The sequence below is a fragment of the Epinephelus lanceolatus genome, chromosome 12, assembly GCF_041903045.1.
Source record: "Epinephelus lanceolatus isolate andai-2023 chromosome 12, ASM4190304v1, whole genome shotgun sequence".
Classification (NCBI taxonomy): Eukaryota; Metazoa; Chordata; class Actinopteri; order Perciformes; family Serranidae; genus Epinephelus; species Epinephelus lanceolatus.
Window position 1 is genome coordinate 2,148,531 of NC_135745.1, and position 26,260 is coordinate 2,174,790.

At 43.0% G+C, this 26,260-nt stretch overlaps 1 protein-coding gene across 4 annotated transcripts in view; it reads right to left on the reverse strand.

The window, feature by feature from the left end:
- The window catches only part of LOC117271765 (cadherin-12-like), a 307,819-nt gene that overhangs the window by 131,546 nt on the left and 150,013 nt on the right, over positions 1-26,260 (reverse strand). For all 4 annotated transcript variants that reach the window (XM_078172868.1, XM_033650139.2, XM_078172867.1 and 1 more), the window contains 2 exons: positions 4,879-5,046; positions 4,522-4,709 (listed from right to left, as the gene is read on the reverse strand). In XM_078172868.1, the coding sequence (XP_078028994.1) occupies positions 4,522-4,709; positions 4,879-5,046 (356 nt within the window). The remainder of the gene's footprint in view (positions 1-4,521; positions 4,710-4,878; positions 5,047-26,260) is intronic.

A 26,260-nucleotide genomic window follows, 5' to 3' on the forward strand; every position in this document is an offset into this window, starting at 1 on the left:
CTCACTGTCTTCCTCAAACTCTGTCCCCGCACGTTGAGTTCCCCCAGGAGCGAGACAGCTGATCTTGCTATGAATCCCCCACACCCCACTTCCAATGGACAAATCCTAGTCTTCCATCCTCGCTGCTCAGCTTCTGCTCCTAAGTCTGCATATCTAAGCTTTTTTCTTTCATAGGCTTCTTCCACTGAGTCTTCCCAAGGAACTGTCAGCTCAATGAAATAAACTATCCGTTGACTCACTGATCACAACACTAAGTCAGGCCTCTGCCTGGTACAAACTATTTCCTGGGGAACAACAAGCTTTCCCCCTAAATCTACTTGCATTTCCCAATCACAAGCACCTTCTAGGTGGCCACACCCTTGCCTCCTCACTAACTTATCTCTTCTGTGTTTCTCTCTCTCACAGACAAACTGAATTACTAAACTCCTATCCTTAACACCTTCTGAATTCACCTGTCTTCGTTTCCCTTCGATGCCTGCAGCTAAACATTTCAACACCTGGTTACGTCGCCATGTATATCGGCCTTGTGACAAGCTAACTTTACAGCCTGACAAAATATGCTTTAAGGTTGCGGTACGTGAACACAATGGGCATGATGGGTCCTCATTTACCCACAGTTTTAGGTTCTGGGGGGTTGGTAACACATCGTATGTAGCCCCTACCAGGAATCTAATACGAGTCTCCTCCATACTCCACAGGTCCCTCCAACTAAGCTTCCTCTTCTCTACACTTTCCCAATTCAACCACTGTCCCTGTTTAGCCTGGGCCACTACCTTTGCACCCCTTAGCATCTCTTCCTGTCTACGTATCTGTTCTACAACCAGCTTTCTTTTATCTTTGAGACCTGCTTTATTCCATACCGGTTTGCCTGAGCCAAGCCCCAGGCCTCCCCGGCCAAACTGAACATTACCTACAATCTCTGCATGCCTAAGAGCTGCCTCTGCCTCCTGAACTGCCGATCTTGGGTTCCACTTCCTCCCCTTGGTTGGATTTGGAACCACACTCCTAACTACCACGTCCTTACTGCCAGATAACAAGAGCTCTGTCCTGACCTTGGTACTTCTAAATTCCTCTGTTAAACTAGATATTGGCAGCTGAAGTATCCCTTTTCCATACAATGCAACACTACTTAGGCACTTAGGAGCACCCAACCACTTCCTAATATAGGAGCTAACCGACCATTCAATTCTCTCCACTATGGATATTGGAATTTCATAAATTGACAATGGCCACATTAACCTAGGATATAGCCCAAATTGCAAACACCACAACGTCAACTTTCCTGAAGTTTGGATTTATCTATTCTATCCAATCCTTCTGCCACATCTTTCCTAAATTTCACCACCTGTTCCTCATCATTCAACTCCACATTGTACCACCTACCTAAGCTCTTTACTGACTTTTCCCTAATTGTTGGGATTTCCTCATCATCTATGACAAACTTCCTATCACTTAACTTCCCTCTACGTATCGAGATGCTTCTAGATTTACTAGGCTTGATCTTCATGCTAGCCCACTTGAGGTTCTTATTTACCTTCTCTAGTAGCCTCTTTGTACATGGCATTGTTGTGGTCACCAGTGTCATGTCATCCATGTAAGCCCTAACTGGTGGAAAATGAAACCCATTCTGCCGTCTCTCTCCACCTACCACCCACTTAGAAGCCCTGATGATTGCTTCCATTGCCATAGTAAATGCTAATGGAGAAATTGTACACCCTGCCATGATGCCTATTTCTAGCCTCTGCCAACCTGTTGTGAAACCTGTTGTACTTAGACACAACCTAATATCCTGAAAATATGCTTTCACTGAGTTAACAACTACCTGTGGCACTCTGAAGTAGTCAAACACACTCCAAATGAGGCTAATCTGATTAACAAGTTCGTTAATTTACAAGCCCTGGAAATGGGCAAAAAGGCACAAAAGTGGCACAAGTAAATTCAAAATGGCGGACTTCCTGTTGGGTTTGGAGCATGGCTCCAAGAGGCTTTTTTGTACGTGATAGTGTTACAGGTGCCCACCAAGTTTCATACATGCAGGTCCAACCAGCTTTGGGGGCTGCTTAATTGAAATATTCTAGGGGGCGCTGTTGAGCCATCTTGGTGCATCAAAGCACAAAAATCACATCAGACAACAGGACTTGTGACCTGTAATGTGTCTGCCACGTTTGGTGAGTTTTCAAGCATCCCTTGTCCCTTCAAAACAACATCGTGTTTAATGGTGAACAAGGCAGCACCACAGTGACAGCGTTTGATGAAGACTCAAAAGCTTAATTTTTAAGTATCATCAAGATCTAAGGACTTAGATCAGCAAGTTTGAGGTGAGTCTGATTAACCTGCTAGAAGCGGGACATCAAAGAATGTATAAAGTAACTTTCTGTTGCCAGTAGATGGCGCTATGGCGGTGATTCAAAATTCCTCTGTAGATGTGTTCAGGGCTAGACTGTCATCATATGTGTGAAGTTTTGGCAAGATATGTCCACATGGAGTCAAGTTACAGCAACGTTTATCATCACGGCGAAACATCAAAGTTCGCCGCCACACCATGGCCACGCCCTTCGACGAAAACACACAGTTTCCACAATAAAGCGTCATCAACATCTTTTGGCTATTTTGACCAAGTTTGAGGTGGATCTGGTCATTTCTGTAGGAGATGTACATTAAAGTCTAAAACATGACATTTCCTGTTGCCAGTAGGGGGGGTTTTATATATTTCTAAATACTGACATGTAGATGTGTTCAGGGCGGGACTTTCATCAATCCTGTGAAGTTTGGGCAAATCGGACCATGTATGCTGGAGTTATAAACTACTTCCTGTTTAGTGGCGAGACCCCTAACTTTGACGCCATCCCACGGTCACACGCATTGACGAAAACTCAAGCTTTTGATAACTTTTCATCTTCAAGGTCTTGGGATGGGACAGACCAAGATTTGAAGTCGATTGGATGAAATCTCTAGGACTAGTTCATTCATTTAGGACCCTGGAAATGGCCAAAAATGCACCAAAATTCCACAGTAAATCCAAAATGGCTGACTTCCTGTTGGGTTTAGAGCATGCCTCCAAGAGGCACCGCCAGGTGCTCGGGCCCTAATAATAATTCCTTCTGTTTCAAGAGGGCCTTCGCCCGGCCTTCGGTCAGTGCTCGGGCCCTAATAAAAAATCCTTGCATTTCAATAGGGTCCTAGCACCGCTCGGTGCTCGGGCCCTAATAATCAACGCAGCACTTTCAATAGGGCCTTCGTCCGGCCTTCGGTCGGTGCTTGGGCCCTAATAATAATAATAAATCCTTGAATTTCAATAGGGTCCTTGCACTGCTAGGTGCTCGGGCCCAAATAATAATAAACGGAGCAGTTTCAAGTGGGCCTTCGCCCAGCCTTCGGTCAGTGTTCGGGCCCTAATAATAATAATAATAATAATACTAATAAAAAATCCCTGCATTTCAATAGGGTCCTTGCACCGGTAGGTGCTCGGGCCCTCATAATAACAAAAATCTGAACAAAAACAATGGGGTTCCCAGCACCGCTGGTCGTGGGAAATGCGTCTGCTCCCCAGGTCCCGCGGGCTTGGACCCCTAATAGTGATAATAAAAAATCTGAACAAAAACAATAGGGTTCCCAGCACCACTCATCTTGGGAAACGCATCTGCTTGCATACTCGTTCCCCAGGCCCCACGGGCTTGGACCCCTAATAAACAGCGCCATTTCAATAGGGTCCTCCGCGGACTACTTGCAGTCGTTGCTCGGGCCCTAATAATAAACAGCACGATTTCAATAAGGTCCTCCGGACAACTTGCAGTCGTCGCTCAGGCCCTAATAAATAATAATAAACAGCGTGATTTTAATAGGTCCTCCGCGGAAGACTTGCTGTCATCACTCGGGCTCTAAAAAAGTATTTTCGGAGTATATAGAAGTCTAGAAAAAGTGTTTTCATTCTAAATGTATTTAAACGGAAGATAGAAACTGTTATAAACATAACTAAATCAATGGGTATCTGTTGTAAAGACAGTATGTTCCATATCTGGTTGTATTGCTTAATTTATCAGATCAGACCAAATCAATTAAATGATTTCTTATCTTACAGCAGTTTGCTGAGGTTTGCTCTAAAGGCTCAACTTCGGGCTTGACTAAAAACTTGACTAAAACTAGGGTTGAACTAAAAATGAAAAGGACAAGGTTGACTAAATTTGACTGTATTAAACATGGACTTTTAGTCTCAGGACTGAGATCAAGATCGAATGTAAAAATTGCTGTAATTGCTGTTGTTGTCCAGATGGAATTAGTGATATGGAAACTGACATAATGCTGAATTTACGCATGATGTTACAGATTCCACCTCAGACTGCCCATGTTAGCTATCATGATCCTTAGTTGGTTCAGACTGGCCAAACTCCCAGATATTATTTGAGTCCTGGCCATATTTGAGAATGAATAACCAAACTGATCATTATGCATATCAAGCTGGAGTACAGTATATGTATGTGTGTAAAAATGAGCTAATGTGCAGCTAATGATGAGTGAATGTACCTTTTTCAAGATGACAACTCCCTCTTGACTTTCGCTGGTAGAGAAGATGTCAAACATGTTGCCCTCATCTCCTGGAACAATGGCAAAATCCACCTCTGCATTGCTGCCAGCATCCAGATCGTGGGCTTGAATCTGACCCACTGCTGACCCAACTGACGCCGACTCTGGCACCCGCAGATGGAAAATACCTGAGGGAAAGAGAGAGAAGGGGGACAAAGTGAAAAGCAATTAAGTGCAATTAGAGAAAGAACATGTAGATTGATTTTGGTCATTGATCGTTACAGACAAACCAATCAAAGACTCATTCACCAATCCAAACAATCAACCATTCAGACATTGTTGTTAAGACTTTCTTACTCTTAGTGAAACGTGGTGGGTTGTCATTGACGTCACTGAGGGTGATGTTGATGGTGGTGGTGGAGGCCAGCCCTCCCAGCTGACCTCCCATGTCCTTTGCCTGGAGAAGAACCTGATACTCTGATTTTACCTCGCGGTCCATGTTGGCTAGAGCTGTCCTGATCACTCCTGGAGGAGGTGGGGTGAAAAGGGTGGTCATTATGCTATTTAGCCTTCCATATAGAGGAATAGATACAGCAGACTCTAGATCTAACCTTTATTAGATCAGAATATTACAGTACAATGTGTTTAATACACACACATAGTTAATGACCTCCAGTCCGTGTAAATATTACAATATCTAACATAAAGTTGTGGTGAGATGAAATAAAGAGCACTTCCTAGTTCAGAGTTCATTTCTTATTCTTGCAATTGAGAAACCTAAGCTTGTCACAGAATATTTTTATAGTTCAATGAATTTTTTTTAAAAAAAAAGTTGTAAAATGTGTACTCAGTGTTTTTATGTTCATATGACATAGAATTAAATACCGAAACAACAGCTATGTTAAACTAACATAATGACAGAACAACGTAAAATTCCTGTCAGACAAGGGTCATGTGACACATTTGTTTTGTGTCTGGTGTAGGAGCATACAGCCTTCCTAAACTCTCCAGATTCTGGACTACAAGTAAATAGACAGTGAGAGGGCCACAACCACAAGCGAGGGTCAAATGTTTATTACCCTGCCCCCGAGCTTACTCCGGTCAGGAGGGATGCGTCCTCCATACATCCGGGTGCCAAAAGGGGGGGTAAAGGGTTCATTGCAGGTACAAATGCTGCAAATACTTTTTAAGTAATTTTAAGTCATTAACTTGTAAAAGGGTCTCCCGCCCTGAGGCAACGTGCCTTGATTAACAGCCCTGCCAGGATCTTAAGACAATGCTTCTTTTCTCAGCCACATCCTGTCCCCTCCTGTCACCCCGGGGATCACGCCCTCCCCTCTCTTACCAAATGTTTCTGTGTGACAAAATTGAAATGTCTGTTAAAAGTGAGATTATACATTTGTTTCCTTTTTGTTGGTTGCTTTCCTATATTCTAAACTTGTGCATGTGTACAATTCATGTCTTCGATCTGAATGATACTTTGCTTTAACCCTGTAAAACAAAAGATTGATAAGTTGCAAAATTCAATTTCAATTTCAACTGTTAACCCCTCATCTAATATGGAGCCATACTGCCATCTTGTGGCGGAGTTAAGAAGAGTTCCTGTAAGGAAGTCCACATAGTTAGAATTAAGATATAATTGGGATTCATTAATCAACTTGTTTGCATGAATATGTGCTTCTTCATTTTGTTTTTCATTATATATTGCAACTATAGGTTAGTCTAGAGTGCGTGTATATGAAGTAGCCTAGTTTATACGGTACTCTGCTTATATACGCGGCATAATAATTGTATTTTGATTTAATGTTAATTTGTATTTTTAACTTTTTAATATTTTTAATTGGATGTTAAGAGTATGTGTCCATCACGAGTATGTGTCCATATCAGAGTATACGACCTCATATAAGAAAAGCATTAAGTTTCCTCCAAAATAACATAAGACTATTTTACAACTAGAGAGGCCACCTTATCAAATCCGCCCACTTTGATCAGAGAAATACGAGTGCGCTCGGCACAGCTTGCTCTCTTGCTTCTTGTATTCCCGCTTCTTGTATTCTCCTGCTCTCTTGTTTTCTCGTTACTCTTTTGTTGCGCCTTATGTTTATAACCAGTTATGTTTGGTTCCTGCATAACTCTTTTGTGCTCACAATCAAAGTTATTTTAAACTTGTAAATTTTGCTTATCCAGTTTTCTTTTATCTCCAGTGTTTTCGACATTTTTGCACATTAATAATAACTTTGACAACAATATCGAACTGCCACCGATATTGTTTTCACCATTATAATAAGCGAGCAATCATAACGAAGTAGACCAGCACCTGCCGACCGACCTCTTCGCCCCAGATTCATCGGAACCAGCGGCTGCCAGCCACTCATCACCGTGGTTCTTGTGCCAAACCCAAAGACTCTCTGCAGCGCAAAGGAAACGACCACAAATGGCCACCTGCAGGACACCACAGACTCAACCGCTCCCACACTGCTGTGTGACAGCTGGCTTCATTCTGCTGTAAAGTCTGGGAGCTGCGAAGCAACAGTCTGGGGCCCCATGAGGAGCTTCGCCTTTGATTCCTGCTGCTAAAAAGTAGACAAAGAACTTCCATAACTTGAGTAAGCCGCTGTGCGGTGAAGAGTGAGGTTGAGTATGACGCTTAGTTAAGTATCCTGATTTTAATTTAGGTTTCATTAGGTGAATGGTTTTGCACATCCCTGCATTCCCAATTTATATATATCTTAACATACTCTGTCCCACTATCACCAAACTAAATAACTCACAGAGTTACCTCTCATTTCTTTCCATTTATATACTGTTGATTTTGTCTTGTGTCATGTAATTATCATTTGCTATTCATTTATTCAGTTACATATTTAGCTTAAAGAAATCTTTATTTATTGCCAAGTCGTTGTGTGTGTATCTTTTGGACAGGAGCTGAGATCCCTGTATAGAGGATTTATAACCCAGATATTGAGATTGATTCATTATTGATAAGCGTGCTGACTAATAATTCGTTTACGGAGTTATTAATTTGATTAGTTGCTTCCTTCATTAGGAGGGTGGTGCCCCAAAATCTTATTACGAGTGCAAATATTCTCAAAAAGGTATTTCTCCTACATATATGGTGTGTCCGTGTGAGACCTAATCAAATCATTGTTCCTTTAAACAAGTTATATAAACAGACAAACCTTGGCGATTTTAATGGCAATAGTGAAAACAAATTTGCCCGATAGCCCCCGTAAGTTTTATCATATTTGCATATTTTGAGCAGGCTGTCCACTGGAGGATCGATCATGTGTGTTTTACTTTTGTACTTCTTATTTGTGTGTGAGCATTAATAACTGCAGAAAATTACAACCTTTGGGTGGATGACGCTAAACCCAAAGGCTAGATGATTTAAGTCCTCGCGTTTAGACCATGGTAAATTATATATTTGTGTTATAACACTGAACTTTAGAGCTAAACTACGGTGTTGGGATTCACAGGACCACAGATGATTTATCATTTGGTAAAATCATCACTGATTTCAAGGCTTTTTCCTCTGCACTTCGCTCTCTTTGTTTGAAGACAAAGAGAGCGAAGTGGCACCCATCTCCACAGGAGGTCTCACCTCACACCTCAGTGAGACTTGATGACCAAAACTTGATTGGACAAGACCTTTTACAGTGACATGTGACTCTGTGATGTCACAGGCATTGGTACAAGGTCTGCTCCCTCCAAGCCTTCTCTCTCTTCTTGCGCCAGGAGCTTCAACAGCTCACATCTCTCTCCGGTTGGGCGTGGATAGCAGAGGCCCGAACCCCTGCTCCACAGCCCAAACCACTAAAGGGAGGGCAACTGATCACAGACTCTCTGGCAAACACAAGGTTTGCAAACTAGCTTTCCAGCAACAAGGAACTAAGTGAGTTAGCAACCAGCGTCTAACTCTGCAAGGAACCCGAGCGACCAGCTTCCTCGGATCAGAACCTTTGGAACAAAGGACACCACAAAGACTGCAGCTGAAACCACACCTTCCCAGCCTTCTTCTGCCGGCTAACAGAGCAGTACACCACCAAGTGACTCTTTCCCCATCCACTCAAGGATCGGTAATGTAACAACTGGGCATAGCTTATCACAGCTTTACAGGCTAAGCAAGACTGTTTGACTTGTTGTATGTGCTTTGATGCCCTTTACTGAGTATTGTTGTGATAGATTGCAGTTAGGTCATTGATTAGTTGGCTTTGCCAAAGCTAAGTGTTTAGTTTGCTAATACTGTTCGCAAACAGATTCTTGCATACAACTAAACAATCTCTGTACTAATCCAGACCGTTTGCAACACACGTCACATTGACATAGACTCATTAACAAAGGCTTTCAACAGAGCTGCACCCAAACAGGCATTTCAAAGTTCCCGCTTCTTTTCCTTTGTCTTTGTCCTGACCACACGGTCAGACAAACACCTCCCCCGAAGCCAGCCTTGATTCGGCCATTTTGGTAGTTCTCTTTTGTCAGCCATTTTGTTTTGTAGGCCAAACGGCTACTTGATCACTACACCCGCCTTTGTCTTTCTCTTCTTTCTCTCTCACACACACATAACACACATATACACACCAAGCTTGTATATAGTTAGTTAGAATTTGTGCATTTTGGTTTGCTTTGCTAATTTGTGAATAAATATAATTCTTTGGAATCATGCCTGCTGTCTGTTTAATGTTGCACAAGGGTGAATGAATAATCAACCTCTGCTGCGTCAAGAACTCCAAAATCCTTCAGGCATTACCATTAATTTTGGTTGTTGTCATTTATTTAATTATTAATCAAACTCCAAATTAATAGTTTAGCCTATTTTATGAGGCTGATATCTTTAACTGGCTATCATTTTTCCCTTTACGGGAATGGTGCCTGTAGTGTAAAAGTTCGTGTCCAGCAAATCAAGTAACAAGGTTGAGATACATAAGTTGATTAAGAGACAAAAAGATCATATAATCATGTTTCATGTACAAGGCATTATAAGACTCCTTGATCTGCATCTGAATATGATAAAAACATTGTTGTATATGTCAAAGTATTCATAGCACCAGACTATGTAATCATGTTGTATGCACCTACTGAAAGAACACACTATGTCTTGTTTAATGATGAAACACATGCTCAAATGTTGTAATACACACACACATTCACATATTATGTTCTGAAAGGTTCACTTTGTATAAGAATGAGAGCACTGAGGACTGTATAAAAAGTCCCCAAAATTCACGTGTTTTTTAAAAATAGAGTGAAAGCGAAACCAGACCTAAGGGTAGAAGATTTGGGAAATTCCAGGCTGCATTACACCATTAAAAACGGGCCCAATCAGAATTGGACACAAAGAAAAGTTTTCCACCAATAGAATTGGACTTGAGTGGGAAGGATTAGCAAAAGAGGTGGAGACTCATTTGAATCTCCACCAGCATATAAGCCAGGGCTCTGAGAGCAGCTTTTCAGTCACACTCCGGAGTCTGACTCGCTAAGTTGTATGTGTTAAAGCCTGTTGACACATTAAACTTGATTGCATCGGACTTTGCCTGTTTCCAGTGTTTCTTTAAGTATTTACCAGCTGAGCCTAAGATATCAAAATCAACATCTGAGGACAACTGACAAGCGACAAGAAGTTCAAGGTCGGGAGCCTACAGGCCCACTTCCAGGCACCGACTTTAGACACTTCATGCCCCACGAGGTGATTTAATGTTAATTAAGCCACATTATTTAACATAATTATTAATTATTAATAATAATTATTAATTATTTCCGATAGCCAATTAAACCCCAACATATTTGGTGCCACCGTGTGAGATAAATATAGTTGATTCCCAACATATTTGGTGCCACCGTGTGAGGTAAATATATGTTAATTCCAAACAACGGTAAGCCTTAATGTTTCAATTACGGTGCTGCTGGCACCTGAATCTCTCAGATATCTTAAGTGTCACCTCACACATTAAGAAAAGGCCTACTTGACACATTGATTTCCGTGAAACCCAGAGTCATAATTGTGTCCTGTTTTAATTAAGCTTTGCTACGATACTCCAGAAAGTTATAATTAATTCAGATCCTCTGTGTCTCCTGGTTAGATTAGCTACCTAGCCGAGACAGCTGCGAGACAGCAGTGAAGGGATAAAAAGTTGTTACTATTGTTGCTATGGTAACGCTTGTGCTGGCACAGCACTGACTGTTGCTGAGATTTAAAGTTGATTCACTACTTTGGTAAGAGTGAACGAAATCGTCGCAGAACGATGAAGTGTTAGCTGATTGCCCTGCTTGGGTAACTGTGCTAAACGGGTGAAGCCGCTGTGCTCATCTGTGTGTGGGTTTAGTGAAATTCTAAACTGCTGCAATATGATTGCCTACGATGTTTTGCCCTAGGTGTTTTGAGTAACTGTGGTCTGCTAAGGCTAAAACAGCTAAAGTCACTCAGTGGACGGTGCTAAACTTCTTCTTAGTACTATTTAGTACTTCCTCAGAATAGCGCCCTCTCGGGCTATTCTGCCCAATTGCATTGCGGCCTTTAAATCGAACAGCACCCTCTTTAGTTGCTTTGCCTCATTACATTGAATTTACAAATTGAACAGCGCCCTCTCCTGTTTACTCTACCTAACTACATTGAATTTACAAATTGACCAGCGCCCTCCCTGGTTGCTGTCCCTCATTACATTGAATTTGCAAATTGAACAGCACCCTCTCCTGCTTACTTTGCCTCATTTCATTTGGTGTGCAAATTGAACAGCACCCTCTCCTGGTTGTTTGGTTAACTGAGTTTGATTCACAAATTGAAACTGTGACTGCAGTCGGAAAGTCCCTCCTATCGTCTATTCCTAATCACTAGTCCTTGACCTCGGTGGGAAACGTTACAAGGTCAAGGAAAGATGAGTAGGAGAATTCATAAGGACTTAGGAAAAGAGAACCGCGAGCAAGAGAACCCTCCTGAATCATTGTGATTATTTATGACAAATGTTCAAGTGTATGCAAGAGAGGGAAATATGTTAGGCTTACAAATCTACTACTGTACATACCATTCTTAAGTTGCAAACATGTTGAATTAAAAACATCATCTAAATAAAAATGTTTCATATCCCTTTTTCTTGAAACACAAACTTATGTTGAAAAACGATCACAAAACTCAGTAAACACCTTGAAATGTTGACATGATTGTGCCTTGAAGTTAATATGGTTGATACAGACTGTGGATATGTAATGTGACAGTTGATTCCCCAAAGATATTAGGCTACTATCAGGCAATTAAGGGCCCAACACCACTGCATTCAATTCTGGGCAATCACCCATCTTCCCAGCTGAGTACTATCCATCCCAATTAACCCATCTTCGTTTTTTTTTCACACAGTGTTTGTCGTATTATAGTAGATCTTTCTGTGACTTTATCAGGTACACCTGTGCAAACCAATACAACTCTGCCATAGTCTATTTTTTTCTCATATTTTTTATATTTTGATCACCAGCTTTAGGAGTATACATACATAGAGCTCATATCCCCACATATCAAATTTCTTCACAGGGAATAAATCAAAACAAAGTTGATATTAAGAGGATACAATGAAAACTGAAGTCTCTCCAAATCAGTATACACCATGACATAATTCATAGGTATTAAGATCATGCCGAGTATTTAAACCAGAATTTAACTTAGTCTATTCTTAAGCTTAGGCTATACATTTTCAGTTCTGACATTGTCAGAAAGTTATAATTCTACTTTGTTTACAACTGAGGTCACAGTGGATGGTGGTGGTGTACTGGAGTGTGCTAGATTTAACAGTGTTCCCAATATATTGCCCACTCCATTAACATGAGGGGGGCAAAACATTAGGAACAGAGTGGGTAAAATATTTAACAACTTACAATGTAATGTTCACCAGCAACACCCACTACAACCTCAATAATAAAGTGGCATTATGGGGACTGATGCAATGTGTTGGTCATTACTATTCCATTTTTCAGCAACTGAACACCTTTGTTTTCACTTGCATTTAATACAACAGGACTCAAAGGTTTGCCTTTCTTTTATTTGTCTTTATTATTATGCATGACTTTCAAGGCTAGGAGGAATCTTCCATTTTGCACATAGAGAGCCTGGTCTCTCGCCTCATCTTTGAGGGCCTGCTCCCTCAGGAAGGCCAATTACACCCCCACCCCTCTTTGGCCTCTTGGTTGGTGGCTGGGAGCAGGTGGATGTGGATGGTGGTGGAGACGCTTCCTCCTCTTCACTGTCCGTCTCAGGGGGGAGGGAGGCTGGCAAGGCCTCTGCACAGACAGGGAATGAGGCTCCAGCAGCAGCCTGGCCATGGTGTGGCATTGAGCATGAGGCAACAAGGGTGGGAGGCTGAATGGATGGCCTCCCCCCAAGTGCCTCATGCATGTCACTGAACCATGGCCAGGTAGCTGCTGTTGCCTCACCCCTGTCTGTGCCCGTGTCTGTGGGTGGGTTTTTCAGCTCCTATTAACATGATTAACACAATGTTAGTGAAAGGGCAGTTGGGGCAGAATGTATAGTGACCAATAATGGAATAATCTAACTGTTACTGGCCATTAAAGAATTAAGATTCCCTTATTAGCCCCACAACAGAGATGTCAGTTGTGGCAGCAATGAACAATAAATGAATATGGAAGCAGTGAGAAATAGTAAGAGGTAGAAATGTAAAGAATATGGGCTTACAATATAGCTAAGAAATGTGAACAAAATACTATACAAAAATATACAAGAAATGCAATTTATTGTGCAACATAATACACACAGACACTGGCCCACCACAGTTCCCAGCCACCTGATTTGCTTTACCTTGTATTTTGTCTTTAAGTTATCCCATTTTTTTGCCGCCTGCATGGGTGACACCTGCCCCTCCAACCGTATTTCTTTCACCAACTGCCCGTAGGTCAGGATTAGCTTAATTTGCCACCGTTCATTAGGGTACATCAACATTTTGACCCACAAGGATGACTACTTACTCCCAGCCGGCTTTGGGCGCATTCCTCCTTCCGCTGAAGAGGTGCTCCAGCCGCACACATGCCCGTATGAGTGCAGAGATGTCAGCATCTGTGACTGAAGAAAAATTAATTAATATTGCTAAAAGCTGGCGATTCAACAACGCTCAAATAGTGACATGATTAATGCACACTGAGCATATCTTACACCACAATATTAACTTGAATTGAGTAATGTTACAACAGTAGCTTGATGTTTATAGTTTGCATAGGTTTAACATATTGTTGAGAGTTTGGAACATATAACATTATGCATATTATCAAGTTATGGCATGAGATGGGCAAAGCTTCATGTAACGGTGACTTACATGGTGATCTCCGTGACTTTTCAGTCATGTTGAGAGCCAGGTGTTCTTTTTCTTTCCCTTTCGTCCCTTTTTGTTCTTCCTCTTCTCCTACTTCTTCGGGTTTATTCGTTTGTCTCTGTGAACGGTTGCTCCCGCAAAGCATTGTGGGATTAAATTATCTCCTTTCCTATCGCTTAGGAAGGTCTGATGTATCCTATGCTAAAGGAGATCTGAAAGGAAGCATTGAACCTCCTTCCCTTAGTGTTTAGAGAATTCAAACAGCTCTTATCATGGCGGCCACTAAAATACTTCCGGGTCGTTTCACTCAGCTAGGAACCTTCCTAAGCAACAAAGACTTTCCGACCGCAGCCAGTGTCTAAAATTGATAAGAGTCTTAATAACAAACATTGATTTAAGTTAAGTCTGGTTAACTTTGATAAACCCATTATCTAATAAGATGATGAATGTTATCCTTTACAAAACAATTTCTTTTAAATCTGAGTCAACCTATATTAAGCCTGATTTCATTTTAAAGGGTATTTAACCACATTTGAATTTAAGAGTTGTCTTCCCATTCATAAATAAGTATTTATTTTGTGTGTTTTTGATCTGAATTGTGATTAATTACAAACTGTGCTATGTGATTTTGACTGTTTTTACTACAGGAAATTTTAAATAGCCTAACCAGTCTAGTTACTGAAAACTCGCCAGTTACTGTTTTATGTGACTGTTACTGCAGAAAATAATTATTTTCCTCTCAAAAGGAGAGTAATTATTTTTCATCTCAAAAGAAAATTTAAATTCACTAATCTGATTTTCTATAACTACTAATAGCACTATTGATTTGTAAAGCTAACAAACATACACATGTCTATATATATATATATATATATATATATATATATATATATATATATATATATATATATATAGTACAGGCCAAAAGTTTGGACACACCTTCTCATTCAATGCGTTTTCTTTATTTTCATGACTATTTACATTGTAGATTCTCACTGAAGGCATCAAAACTATGAATGAACACATGGAGTTATGTACTTAACAAAAAAAGGTGAAATAACTGAAAACATGTTTTACATTCTAGTTTCTTCAAAATAGCCACCCTTTGCTCTGATTACTGCTTTGCACACTCTTGGCATTCTCTCGATGAGCTTCAAGAGGTAGTCACCTGAAATGGTTTTCCAACAGTCTTGAAGGAGTTCCCAGAGGTGTTTAGCACTTGTTGGCCCCTTTGCCTTCACTCTGCGGTCCAGCTCACCCCAAACCATCTCGATTGGGTTCAGGTCCGGTGACTGTGGAGGCCAGGTCATCTGCCGCAGCACTCCATCACTCTCCTTCTTGGTCAAATAGCCCTTACACAGCCTGGAGGTGTGTTTGGGGTCATTGTCCTGTTGAAAAATAAATGATCGTCCAACTAAACGCAAACCGGATGGGATGGCATGTCGCTGCAGGATGCTGTGGTAGCCATGCTGGTTCAGTGTGCCTTCAATTTTGAATAAATCCCCAACAGTGTCACCAGCAAAACACCCCCACACCATCACACCTCCTCCTCCATGCTTCACAGTGGGAACCAGGCATGTGGAATCCATCCCTTCACCTTTTCTGCGTCTCACAAAGACACGGCGGTTGGAACCAAAGATCTCAAATTTGGACTCATCAGACCAAAGCACAGATTTCCACTGGTCTAATGTCCATTCCTTGTGTTTCTTGGCCCAAACAAATCTCTTCTGCTTGTTGCCTCCCCTTAGCAGTGGTTTCCTAGCAGCTATTTGACCATGAAGGCCTGATTCACGCAGTCTCCTCTTAACAGTTGTTCTAGAGATGGGTCTGCTGCTAGAACTCTGTGTGGCATTCATCTGGTCTCTGATCTGAGCTGCTGTTAACTTGCGATTTCTGAGGCTGGTGACTCGGATGAACTTATCCTCAGAAGCAGAGGTGACTCTTGGTCTTCCTTTCCTGGGTCGGTCCTCATGTGTGCCAGTTTCGTTGTAGCGCTTGACGGTTTTTGCGACTCCACTTGGGGACACATTTAAAGTTTTTGCAATTTTCCGGACTGACTGACCTTCATTTCTTAAAGTAATGATGGCCACTCGTTTTTCTTTAGTTAGCTGATTGGTTCTTGCCATAATATGAATTTTAACAGTTGTCCAATAGGGCTGTCGGCTGTGTATTAACCTGACTTCTGCACAACACAACTGATGGTCCCAACCTCATTGATAAAGCAAGAAATTCCACTAATTAACCCTGATAAGGCACACCTGTGAAGTGGAAACCATTTCAGGTGACTACCTCTTGAAGCTCATCGAGAGAATGCCAAGAGTGTGCAAAGCAGTAATCAGAGCAAAGGGTGGCTATTTTGAAGAAACTAGAATATAAAACATGTTTTCAGTTATTTCACCTTTTTTTGTTAAGTACATAACTCCACATGTGTTCATTCATAGTTTTGATGCCTTTAGTGAGAATCTACAATGTAAATAGTCATGAAAATAAAGAAAACGCATTGAATGAGAAGGTGTGTCCAAACTTTTGGCCTGTACTGTATCTATTAACTGTTTCAGAAGACCATAACAGGTAAGTTTAACATGAATAGGTAAGTATTACTCATAGACATATGCTCTTTAGGGTTCAGCAGAGAAAAAGTGAACAAATGAGGAGTAAAAAAACAGCAGTTTGCTTCAAGGCTTTCTTCAGTGTAAAGGAAACTACGGGAAGTCCGCATGAACAAACAGCGCAGCACCACAGTCAACATTCACCTTCTCTTAAAGGGGCAGCACACTGGGATTGTTCTGAAGGAACAATCCGGGCTGCTGATCACTGACTGTCGCCTACACACACAAAGGGTGTTTATAAGGTTGAACCCCCTGGAGGTATGTAAAAAGAATGTCCCTGTCACAACTCAGCTAACCAGTTGGGCTGACACGAGCTGGAACACGGAGGTTATATGCCACGCTGAGGCAGACACGACCTACATGTTGCAGCAGCTACAGAAATTCACAATCACCCAATTAGAACTAGGTGGACACAATAAGAGATCCAAAAGGTTTATTGGTGGGATGCTAACCACAGCTGCTGCCGTCGGGTCTCTTTTCAGCATTGGAGTCTCCTCAGTCAATGCAGTAAGCCTGTCCACCTTTAAGCACCACATAGGCGAACTCCAGGCCGAAATTACTGACATCAGAGCACAAATTAACCAATAACAAGGCCAACTTCAAACCATAGGACAGACAGTGCGAGGCACCGTCCTAGTGGTAAACACCCACAATGAGACATTAAACAAAACACTGTGTGCGGTTAACTCTCTCCTCTCTGTTTTGCAAGTTGATTATGCTTATACACAACTCATATCGCATTGATGTCAGACATGCTGCAAGATATTTGATCCTCCGTGGACAGCTTAGCTATAGGTAGGATTCCTCCGTACCTCGTCCCTCTTTCTCTGAGAAAAAAAAAGCAAAAAAAAAAAAAAACAAGTCCAAAAAAGTTAATAACTTACAAATTATGGCAAAAAGGTAGTTTCTTGCAACCTTAGAATTAAGATAAAAATATTTACAAATGAAAAAACACTTCTGGTTGCTGGTAAGTGCTGTTTAACTTTTGATTTAACACTAAAAATTAAAACCCTCAGTGCACCCTACAGCACAAGCAGGCAGATGCGCGACTCAGCAGCATATGTCACTGACATCAGACCCAGAGTGCAGCAGACCAGTGGAAAATGTCACCATCAGTATATTATTTTACATCTATCTATTATAGGGAATCTATTTTATCATTATTTTGAGTCACATTGTTGAAAGAATTTAGTTGTCTGTGTTGAAGCAGGATAATAGGTCTCCATTCATTGCACGCCGGGCTTTCTATTTCCTTGTCGGAGATGTTGTTGCGTTCAAGGTCCCCCCAAAAAATGGGAGAAAAAAAAGCCTGAATAATCGAAATTTTTTTTCACAATCGAATCCCGTGCCATCGAATGAAGCTTTGAATTTTTTGGGTCAGCCCTAGTGTTTTCTATCTCTCACATACTACTACAACCTTAATTACTTATAATACTGTTGCCACTTTTGTGATTATGACTGTTAAATACATTTTTTAACATACTGTAATATAAAGTCCCTCTATTGCCAAAAATAACCTTGCGTACCCTTGACATTGCTTGTTTTCTCGACATTTCGACTCTTACAAATAATTTGCAATGTCTGCGTGAGCTGGAGGCCGAAACGAGCATGAGTGCGAGGTCCCACCCAACGCTACTCGCAGCTTTAATTAGGGACCTCGGCTGAAGAACTGTAATTTGACCCCCTAAACATGCTCAGAAACTCACCAAAATTGGCACGCATGTCAGGACTGGCGAAACATTTGATGAAATGAAAAAATTAACCCCAAAAGTGCCAAAATGGACTCTCTAGCGCCACCTAGACACACAGAAATGGCCACTGCAGCCTGTAGAAATGTTGTAGAAAGATTAAAACAAAACTGGCTTGTTCGTCTCATCAAGACCTACAAATCACGCACTGACACCCCTGACCTAAATCCAACAGGAAGTGAGATAGTACCTCTGAAAGTAACATGAGCAAATATGGAAAAATTGTCAGCTGTGAGCTAGAGTGGAGAGGGGTCTAAAATCGTCCAAAAGTTTTGTAATTAACTGTCTACATGAGCTGGAAGCCAAAACAGCGTGAGTCCGAGGTGCCACCCAACGCTGCTTGCAGCTTTAATTATTCTTTCTTTCTTTCTTTAGTCTTTCTCCCACCGAGCTCGTTGGCATATAAATCCTTTGTGGTATTGTAGATCAGTTCTATGTAATTCTGGAAAAAAGGTTTTAGAACTGACTTGAGGAAAGCAAAACAAAGAAAAAGGGAAAAAAGGAGTTTGAAAGAGGGTGGAAGAGTTCTAGATAATCCTCATAGAAATAAATATTTGTGGCAGGACAAATACTAGAATAGTATATAATAGCATATAATTATATATATATATATATATATATATATATATATATATATATACATATAAATGTGTATATATATATATATATATACATATATATATATACATATATATATATATATATATATATATATATATATACACATATACATATATATATATATATGTATCTCATATAAGTATATAGAGAGTACATTATAGTGCACCATAATAAAATGGGCGAATGTATGAATTAATGAAATAATTATATATATATATAAACTTTGTGGTGGCTTATTCGGTGTCTAGTATACATAGACGTACTACGGGGGGGGGTTGCTCTGAACGAAAGTGTCGTACAAACCACCTGGCTGAATGAGTTGCTCAAAGGTAGTGTATGCCTGATAAGATCCAACCATACGTGTATGGGAAGATCAGTGTGCTTGTGAATTGTGTGTGAATAATAAGCCCATTGGAGGTGTAAACACATCTGACCTTGTGAGTCAGTTCAAACATGAAGAACAAAGGGGGAAACTAAAATCTTTACCTAACCCACTCTCAGGTCCTGCTAAATTAATGGTAGATAAATGGGGAAAAAATGTGTTTGAGGATCTTCCACTTGGCACCATATCACCCAGGGGGGGGTTCCAATAATGAGTACATTGACTACATATTGTTTAGGATGATGCAGAGCATGGTTATGGGAAAATGAGAGGGAAAAGAAAGTAGGGAAGAAGAAGAAGAAGAAGAAGAAGGATGAATTGGCAAGCTTTCCTAAAGTTCCTAAAGAGAAGCTGAAGTGAGGGAAACTAAATCCTTGGCAGGTTTGATGTTAAAGCAAGAAATTAAAGATAAGATTACGTGTTAAAGGAAGGAAAAACGGAAACATAGGGCAAGAGAGAGGGCTCTACCTCCTCCCCAAAAGGCACATGGCCCTGATGCTGAGAAACTTGAAAAAGACTCTGAAAGGGAGGGATCACCTCAAAAGGTTCTCTGGTTATTAACCAGGATTACCACTGACGAAGCCATAGGAGACAGTGGAGGCAGGTCAGAGCGTAGAGCTACAGACAGACAGACAGACACACACACAGTTTTGGTTTGCTTTCACTTTCAATGGTAAACATTACACCATGGCAGCCAATGCATGGCAGTACACTTGTAAAGTATGGTGGTGATCACTTGGTGTGTTCCACCACACAAGACCATTCAGCACATTATCTTGGCCATCCGGACCGCATCCAGAAGATCTTGGATGTTCCAAAGCTGTGCACTTTCAATGGTAAACATTACACCATGGCAGCCAATGCATGGCAGTACACTTGTAAAGTATGGTGGTGATCACTTGGTGTGTTCCACCACACAAGACCATTCAGCACATTATCTTGGCCATCCAGACCGCATCCAGAAGATCTTGGATGTTCCAAAGCTGTGCACTAAAAAGAAAAAAACAAATGATGTCCTTTCTGGGCTTAGTAGAGTATTGCCATCCATGGATTTGTGATTTTGTGGAGATCTCCCAACCCTTGTATGACATCACTCAGGGGGAAGACATTTGGCCATGACTGACGTATTGACTTTGACTTCTACTGACAAAAACTGCTCACCTGACTACTGCAGGAGTACTACACTGGCAAGTATATCACTGACCATGTTCACTGTTACCTTAAAGCAGTGCCATGTCATTAACTAATCAACATTACTCCTAGCAGCTGAAGATGAAGAACCACATCCCTGTCTGGAACTGGCTGACAAGGCATCAAATCCACCTGATGCAAAACCATGTTTTTTGAAGTACATCTTTTCTAAGGTCAAAACTGCCCTTCCTGAGCCACAGCGAACAACTTCACACCTTCTAGCCGGGAGACTGGGTGGTGATCAAGGACCTCAGAAGACAAAACTGGTAGCAGCCACAGTGGATTGGGCCAAACCAGGTGCTGTTGATGACTGCATCTGGATAGCTGAGAGAGACAACTGGATCCATGCATCCCAGTGTTGTGACTGCGGTTTTCATTGTTGGCCTGGTAACCACAGCTGAGATTACCAGGGTCTGCAGCTGAGCAACAAGGTGACAGGCATCTTGGCAATTGTAAAGCCTGACAAGAACTGGGCTTAAAACATTCTGAAATATTCACACCTGATCCGTCAAAGATGCTTAAGAATAAACTGATATCATTGAGGGCGCAAGAAGACACAGAGGGGAGACTTGGCATTGGCATGTCACCAACACGGAGTCAAGACATCCCAGAAGAAGACAGTATCACACCTGTTATGAAAGAACAAGTGATCAGAAACTAAAGAAAGTTGAGAGGACAGAATGATTGGAAAATCTAGGGGTTTGATGCTGGTAACCTAATTAATAATTTCAGGCAACAAAATAGTTGATATTCCTTCATCCAGTGGATAAAAACTAGAATGTATGGCCCCGTTACCACTGTTTTATCCATTCAGAGTCCTCCAGCAAACTGGCATTCCTTATTCCAACTTGAGGTAAAAGATTGTCTGTGCTTAAATCCAATTGTTAGTTTAATCCAGTATTTTGCAAATCATCCATACATATATAATGCTACATGGAAAAATTGCAAGGTTTCCCATCATATGTGGTATAATAAAAACATGAGATGACTCTTGATTATGTTTTGGCAAAAATTGGAGGTGCTGAGGGTGAAGTTTTGTGTTGCTGTAGAAAAGGATTTTGGGCCGATGAGTATTATTTCAGATTTGTCACAGTTGAGTTTGAGGAAGTTGGCTTGCAGCCATGTTTGGAGTTCAGTCAGACAGTTGGTGAGGGTAGAGCGGGTGGCCGGGGTGATGGATTTTGTGGAGATGTAGATTTGGATGTCGTCAGTGTAGCAGTGGAAATGGAGACCATGACGACGGATGATGGAACCAAGGGGGAGTAGGTAGATGATGAAGAGGAGAGGACCAAGCACCGAGCCCTGAGGGACACCTTGAAGCAGGGGCACGGTGGCAGAGGTGCAGTTGTTGACGTGGATGAACTGATGTCTGTCGGTGAGGTATGATTTGAGCCAGGAGAGAGCAGAGCCAGTGATGTTGAGGGAAGTTTGTAGGCGGGATAGCAGAGTGGTGTGGTTGATGGTGTCAAAGGCAGCAGTGAGGTCGAGGAGGATGAGTATGTTGAGGTAGCCAGAGTCGGCAGAGAGGAGGAGGTTGTTAATAATTTTGAGGAGGGCGGTTTCGGTACAGTGTTGAGGGCTGAATCCGGATTGAAATGGTTCATATAGTTCATGAGAGCGGAGGCGGGTTTTGATTTGGGAGGTGACAACATGTTCCAGAATTTGTGACAGAAAGGGAAGGTTCGAGATGGGACGGAAATTTGAGATGACGTCAGGGTCCAGGCCGGGTTTTTTGAGGATGGGGGTGACAGTGGCCAGTTTCAGGGATTTAGGGATAGAGCCAGAGGTGAGGGAGGAGTTAATGATGGTAGTGATGAGTGGGGAGATAGTTGGGAGGCAGACTTTGATGATGGAGGATGGTATGGGGTCCAGGACGGAAGTGGAGCTTTTCATCTTGGAGATGATGGGGAGGAGTTCCAGGGGGGAGACAGGGGTGAAGTGTGACAGTGGTTGAGTGGTGGTGGAGGCGGTGAGCGCTGGAGAGACTGAGATTGTAAAGTCTTTCAAGCTGGCGCTTACAAGTTTTCAAGTGACGGAGTTCAGGAGTGTACCAGGGAGATGAGTGAGTAAATGAGACAGTTTCGATTTTTAAGGGAGACAGTTTGTCGAGGCAGAGGGACAGTGTGTTGTTGTAGAGGGTGACCAGGTCAGAGGGGTTAGGGGTCAGCGGGGTGATGACAGAGTATTTGCCAGTGAGTCAGAGAAAGCAGAGGGGGAGATGGACTTGATATTTCTAAAGGATATAATGCGTTTGAGTTTTGGGGGAGGGAGGGGGGTCTTGAAGTCCACAGTGATGGCCAGATGATCCAAGATGTGGAGGTTAGTACTGGAGAGTTGGTGGAGGGTGAGACCGGCGGAGCAGACTAGGTCCAGGATGTGGCCGCGACAGTGGGTGGGGAAGTTGACATGCTGGGTGAAGTGAAGGCAGTGGAGCAGTTCCAGGAGGTTTATTGCACTTTTGCAGTTTGGATCATCAATGTGGATACTGTAGTCCCCCAGCAGGAGAACTGAGGGGGATACGACGGATAGCTGGGTGAGGAATTCGGCGAAGTCTGAGAGGAAGGAGTTGTTTGGTTTGGGAGGGCGGTAGATGATGGCAATGACCAGGGAAGTGGGACCAGACAGTTTGAGGGCGACTTGTTCGAAGGACTGAGCAGGCGGTATGGAGATTGTGGATATTTTAAAGCGTTTCTTGTAGATGGCAGCAATGCCACCACCCCGTCCATCTGGGCAGGGTTTGTCGGTGTAGGTGTAGTCAGTGGGTGTGGTCTGGTTTAGGGAGAAGTAATCCAGGGGTTTGTGCCAGGTTTCAATGAGGCAGAGGAAGTCCAGTTTATTGTCAGTGATGAATTCTTGTAGGATGGCACTTTTGTTGGTCAGTGAGCGGGTGTTGAGTAGAGCCAGTTTTAGGTGTTGTTGGGTTTGAGTAGCACAGGGGGGTGGCAGGAGTGCAGAAGGTCTGTGCTTTATGATGGACTCTACGGGGAATGTCTCAGGTGGGAGGGTTAATGTTTGATATGGTCGGACGGGGGCGCTGGTGAGCGGGGCTGTGTTCTGTGCTGCAGTTGGAACGGGGTGAGGAAGTGTGTCGGTGGAGGGGGCGTGTGATGTAAATAGTCATGCACGTGGCGCGTGATGTAAATAGTCATGCACGTGGCGCGTGATGTACGGCATGCTGAATATTGGCTGCCAGCGTGCAGCTTCCCAGGGAGGTAGGGTGAATGCCATCGTGTTTGAATAAAGAGGGACGGTTCCAGAAAAGATTAAAATTGTCAGCGAAGTTAAAGCCTCGAGCGTAGCAGGCAGGCCTGAGCCAGGTATTCAGCAGGAGCAGCCTGGAGAAGCGAGCGTCCCCCCCGACCAAGTGTGGGAATGGGACCGGAGATAAAAACGGACTTTCCACAAGTGCGTAGGAAGTCCAGGAGGGAGGTGAAAGCACTTTTGGTCAGCTCAGAGGCGCCCCGAACCAGGTCGTTGGTCCCTACATGCACCACGATGCAGGTAATGGAGGAAGGGAGTGACTGCAGTAGCCCAGGGAGTTTTCCCAGGATTACCGGGACTGTGGCTCCAGGGAAACAACAGGTGGTGGCATTGAAGAAGCGGATATTCCTTGTGATGGAGTCTCCAAGGATCAGGTTGGTTGGAGGGAAGAGTGGGCGAGGAAGGGTTTTTGCCGGGTTGGATGGTGGCGAGCCAGCGTCCGGGCCGTCCGCTGGCCGCGGGATCGGTGACCGGGCACGGCCAGACAGGTGTTGCGGTGGATTGGCCGTTACGGCCCTAGGAGGAGGAGAGTCTGCCGGGAGCATGGGGTGGAGGAGGCCTCCGGAGCGTCTGAGGACGGCTTCCTTCAGGAATTTGCGACATGAAGCAGAGGTAGTTGTCCGGGAGGAGAGCTGGCGATCCGAGACCGCAGCAGAGCCACTAGCTGACGTTACCCCAGATGTGGAGCCACCTGAGCCCGAGGGCAAAGCACCAGTAGCCGCAGGCGGAGAGGGGCCAGCGGCTTTTCCAGAGCCAGACGTTGCACAACCACCAGCAGCCGTGTGCAGAGAGCTAGCGGTGGGGCTAGCACGTTGGCTAGCTTGAGCTATGCTAGCCGGGTGGAGATCTGGGTTGTCTGCTAGTGCCTCGAAGCGATTGGAGAAGCTCGGGCGAGGAGGAGAGGCAGTCGCATCCTGGAGTCTCTTTCTCTCGCGGATCACAACTTCAGCCCAGGATGTCTGGAGGCTGGGTGTGGAGGAGAAAGGCCGCGGACCGGTGGAGGTATCCCATGGGACGGTGTCCTGGAGGGCCGCTTTGAGGGAGACAATGTGCAAGGACTGTTCGTGAGCCAGGTCCAGGCAGGAGGTCAACATGGCCTGTTTATCTTGCAGTTCCTGAGAGAGTCAGCGGATGTCTTCCTTAAGGTCTGTAATCTGTTTATTTGCTTTTGTGAGCATTATGTTGTCACAGGCCATGGATGTAGCACGTTGGCTAGCTTGAGCTAAGCTAACGGCTGGGTGGTGCCGGTCGTCAAGGCGTGGGTAAATGCAGAAATAGGACAACAGCCAGTAATGTTAGATGCTGGCTGAGCAAGCTGCCGTGCTGCTATGCTATATCTCGTTGTTCTTTGAGTCTTCAGCCTTCGACCTGCAAAGCATGTCAGGAAAAACTCCCTAAAAAAACCCTTATTCGGGAAAAAAGGAAGAAACCTTCAGGTAGGCCGAGTCTTTGCAGGATCCCCTACCAGGACAGCTGGCGACTCATTATCTGATCATTTTTGTCTTTCACTCTATTATATTTTTTTATAAATTATCTTTGGATCTACAGTACAGGCCAAAAGTTTGGACACACCTTCTCATTCAATGCGTTTTCTTTATTTTCATGACTATTTACATTGTAGATTCTCACTAAAGGCATCAAAACTATGAATGAACACATGTGGAGTTATGTACTTAACAAAAAAAAGGTGAAATAACTGAAAACATGTTTTATATTCTAGTTTCTTCAAAATAGCCACCCTTTGCTCTGATTACTGCTTTGCACACTCTTGGCATTCTCTCGATGAGCTTCAAGAGGTAGTCACCTGAAATGGTTTCCACTTCACAGGTGTGCCTTATCAGGGTTAATTAGTGGAATTTCTTGCTTTGTCAATGGGGTTGGGACCATCAGTTGTGTTGTGCAGAAGTCAGGTTAATACACAGCCGACAGCCCTATTGGACAACTGTTAAAATTCATATTATGGCAAGAACCAATCAGCTAACTAAAGAAAAACGAGTGGCCATCATTACTTTAAGAAATGAAGGTCAGTCAGTCCGGAAAATTGCAAAAACTTTAAATGTGTCCCCAAGTGGAGTCGCAAAAACCATCAAGCGCTACAACGAAACTGGCACACATGAGGACCGACCCAGGAAAGGAAGACCAAGAGTCACCTCTGCTTCTGAGGATAAGTTCATCCGAGTCACCAGCCTCAGAAATCGCAAGTTAACAGCAGCTCAGATCAGAGACCAGATGAATGCCACACAGAGTTCTAGCAGCAGACCCATCTCTAGAACAACTGTTAAGAGGAGACTGCGTGAATCAGGCCTTCATGGTCAAATAGCTGCTAGGAAACCACTGCTAAGGAGAGGCAACAAGCAGAAGAGATTTGTTTGGGCCAAGAAACACAAGGAATGGACATTAGACCAGTGGAAATCTGTGCTTTGGTCTGATGAGTCCAAATTTGAGATCTTTGGTTCCAACCGCCGTGTCTTTGTGAGACGCAGAAAAGGTGAAGGGATGGATTCCACATGCCTGGTTCCCACTGTGAAGCATGGAGGAGGAGGTGTGATGGTGTGGGGGTGTTTTGCTGGTGACACTGTTGGGGATTTATTCAAAATTGAAGGCACACTGAACCAGCATGGC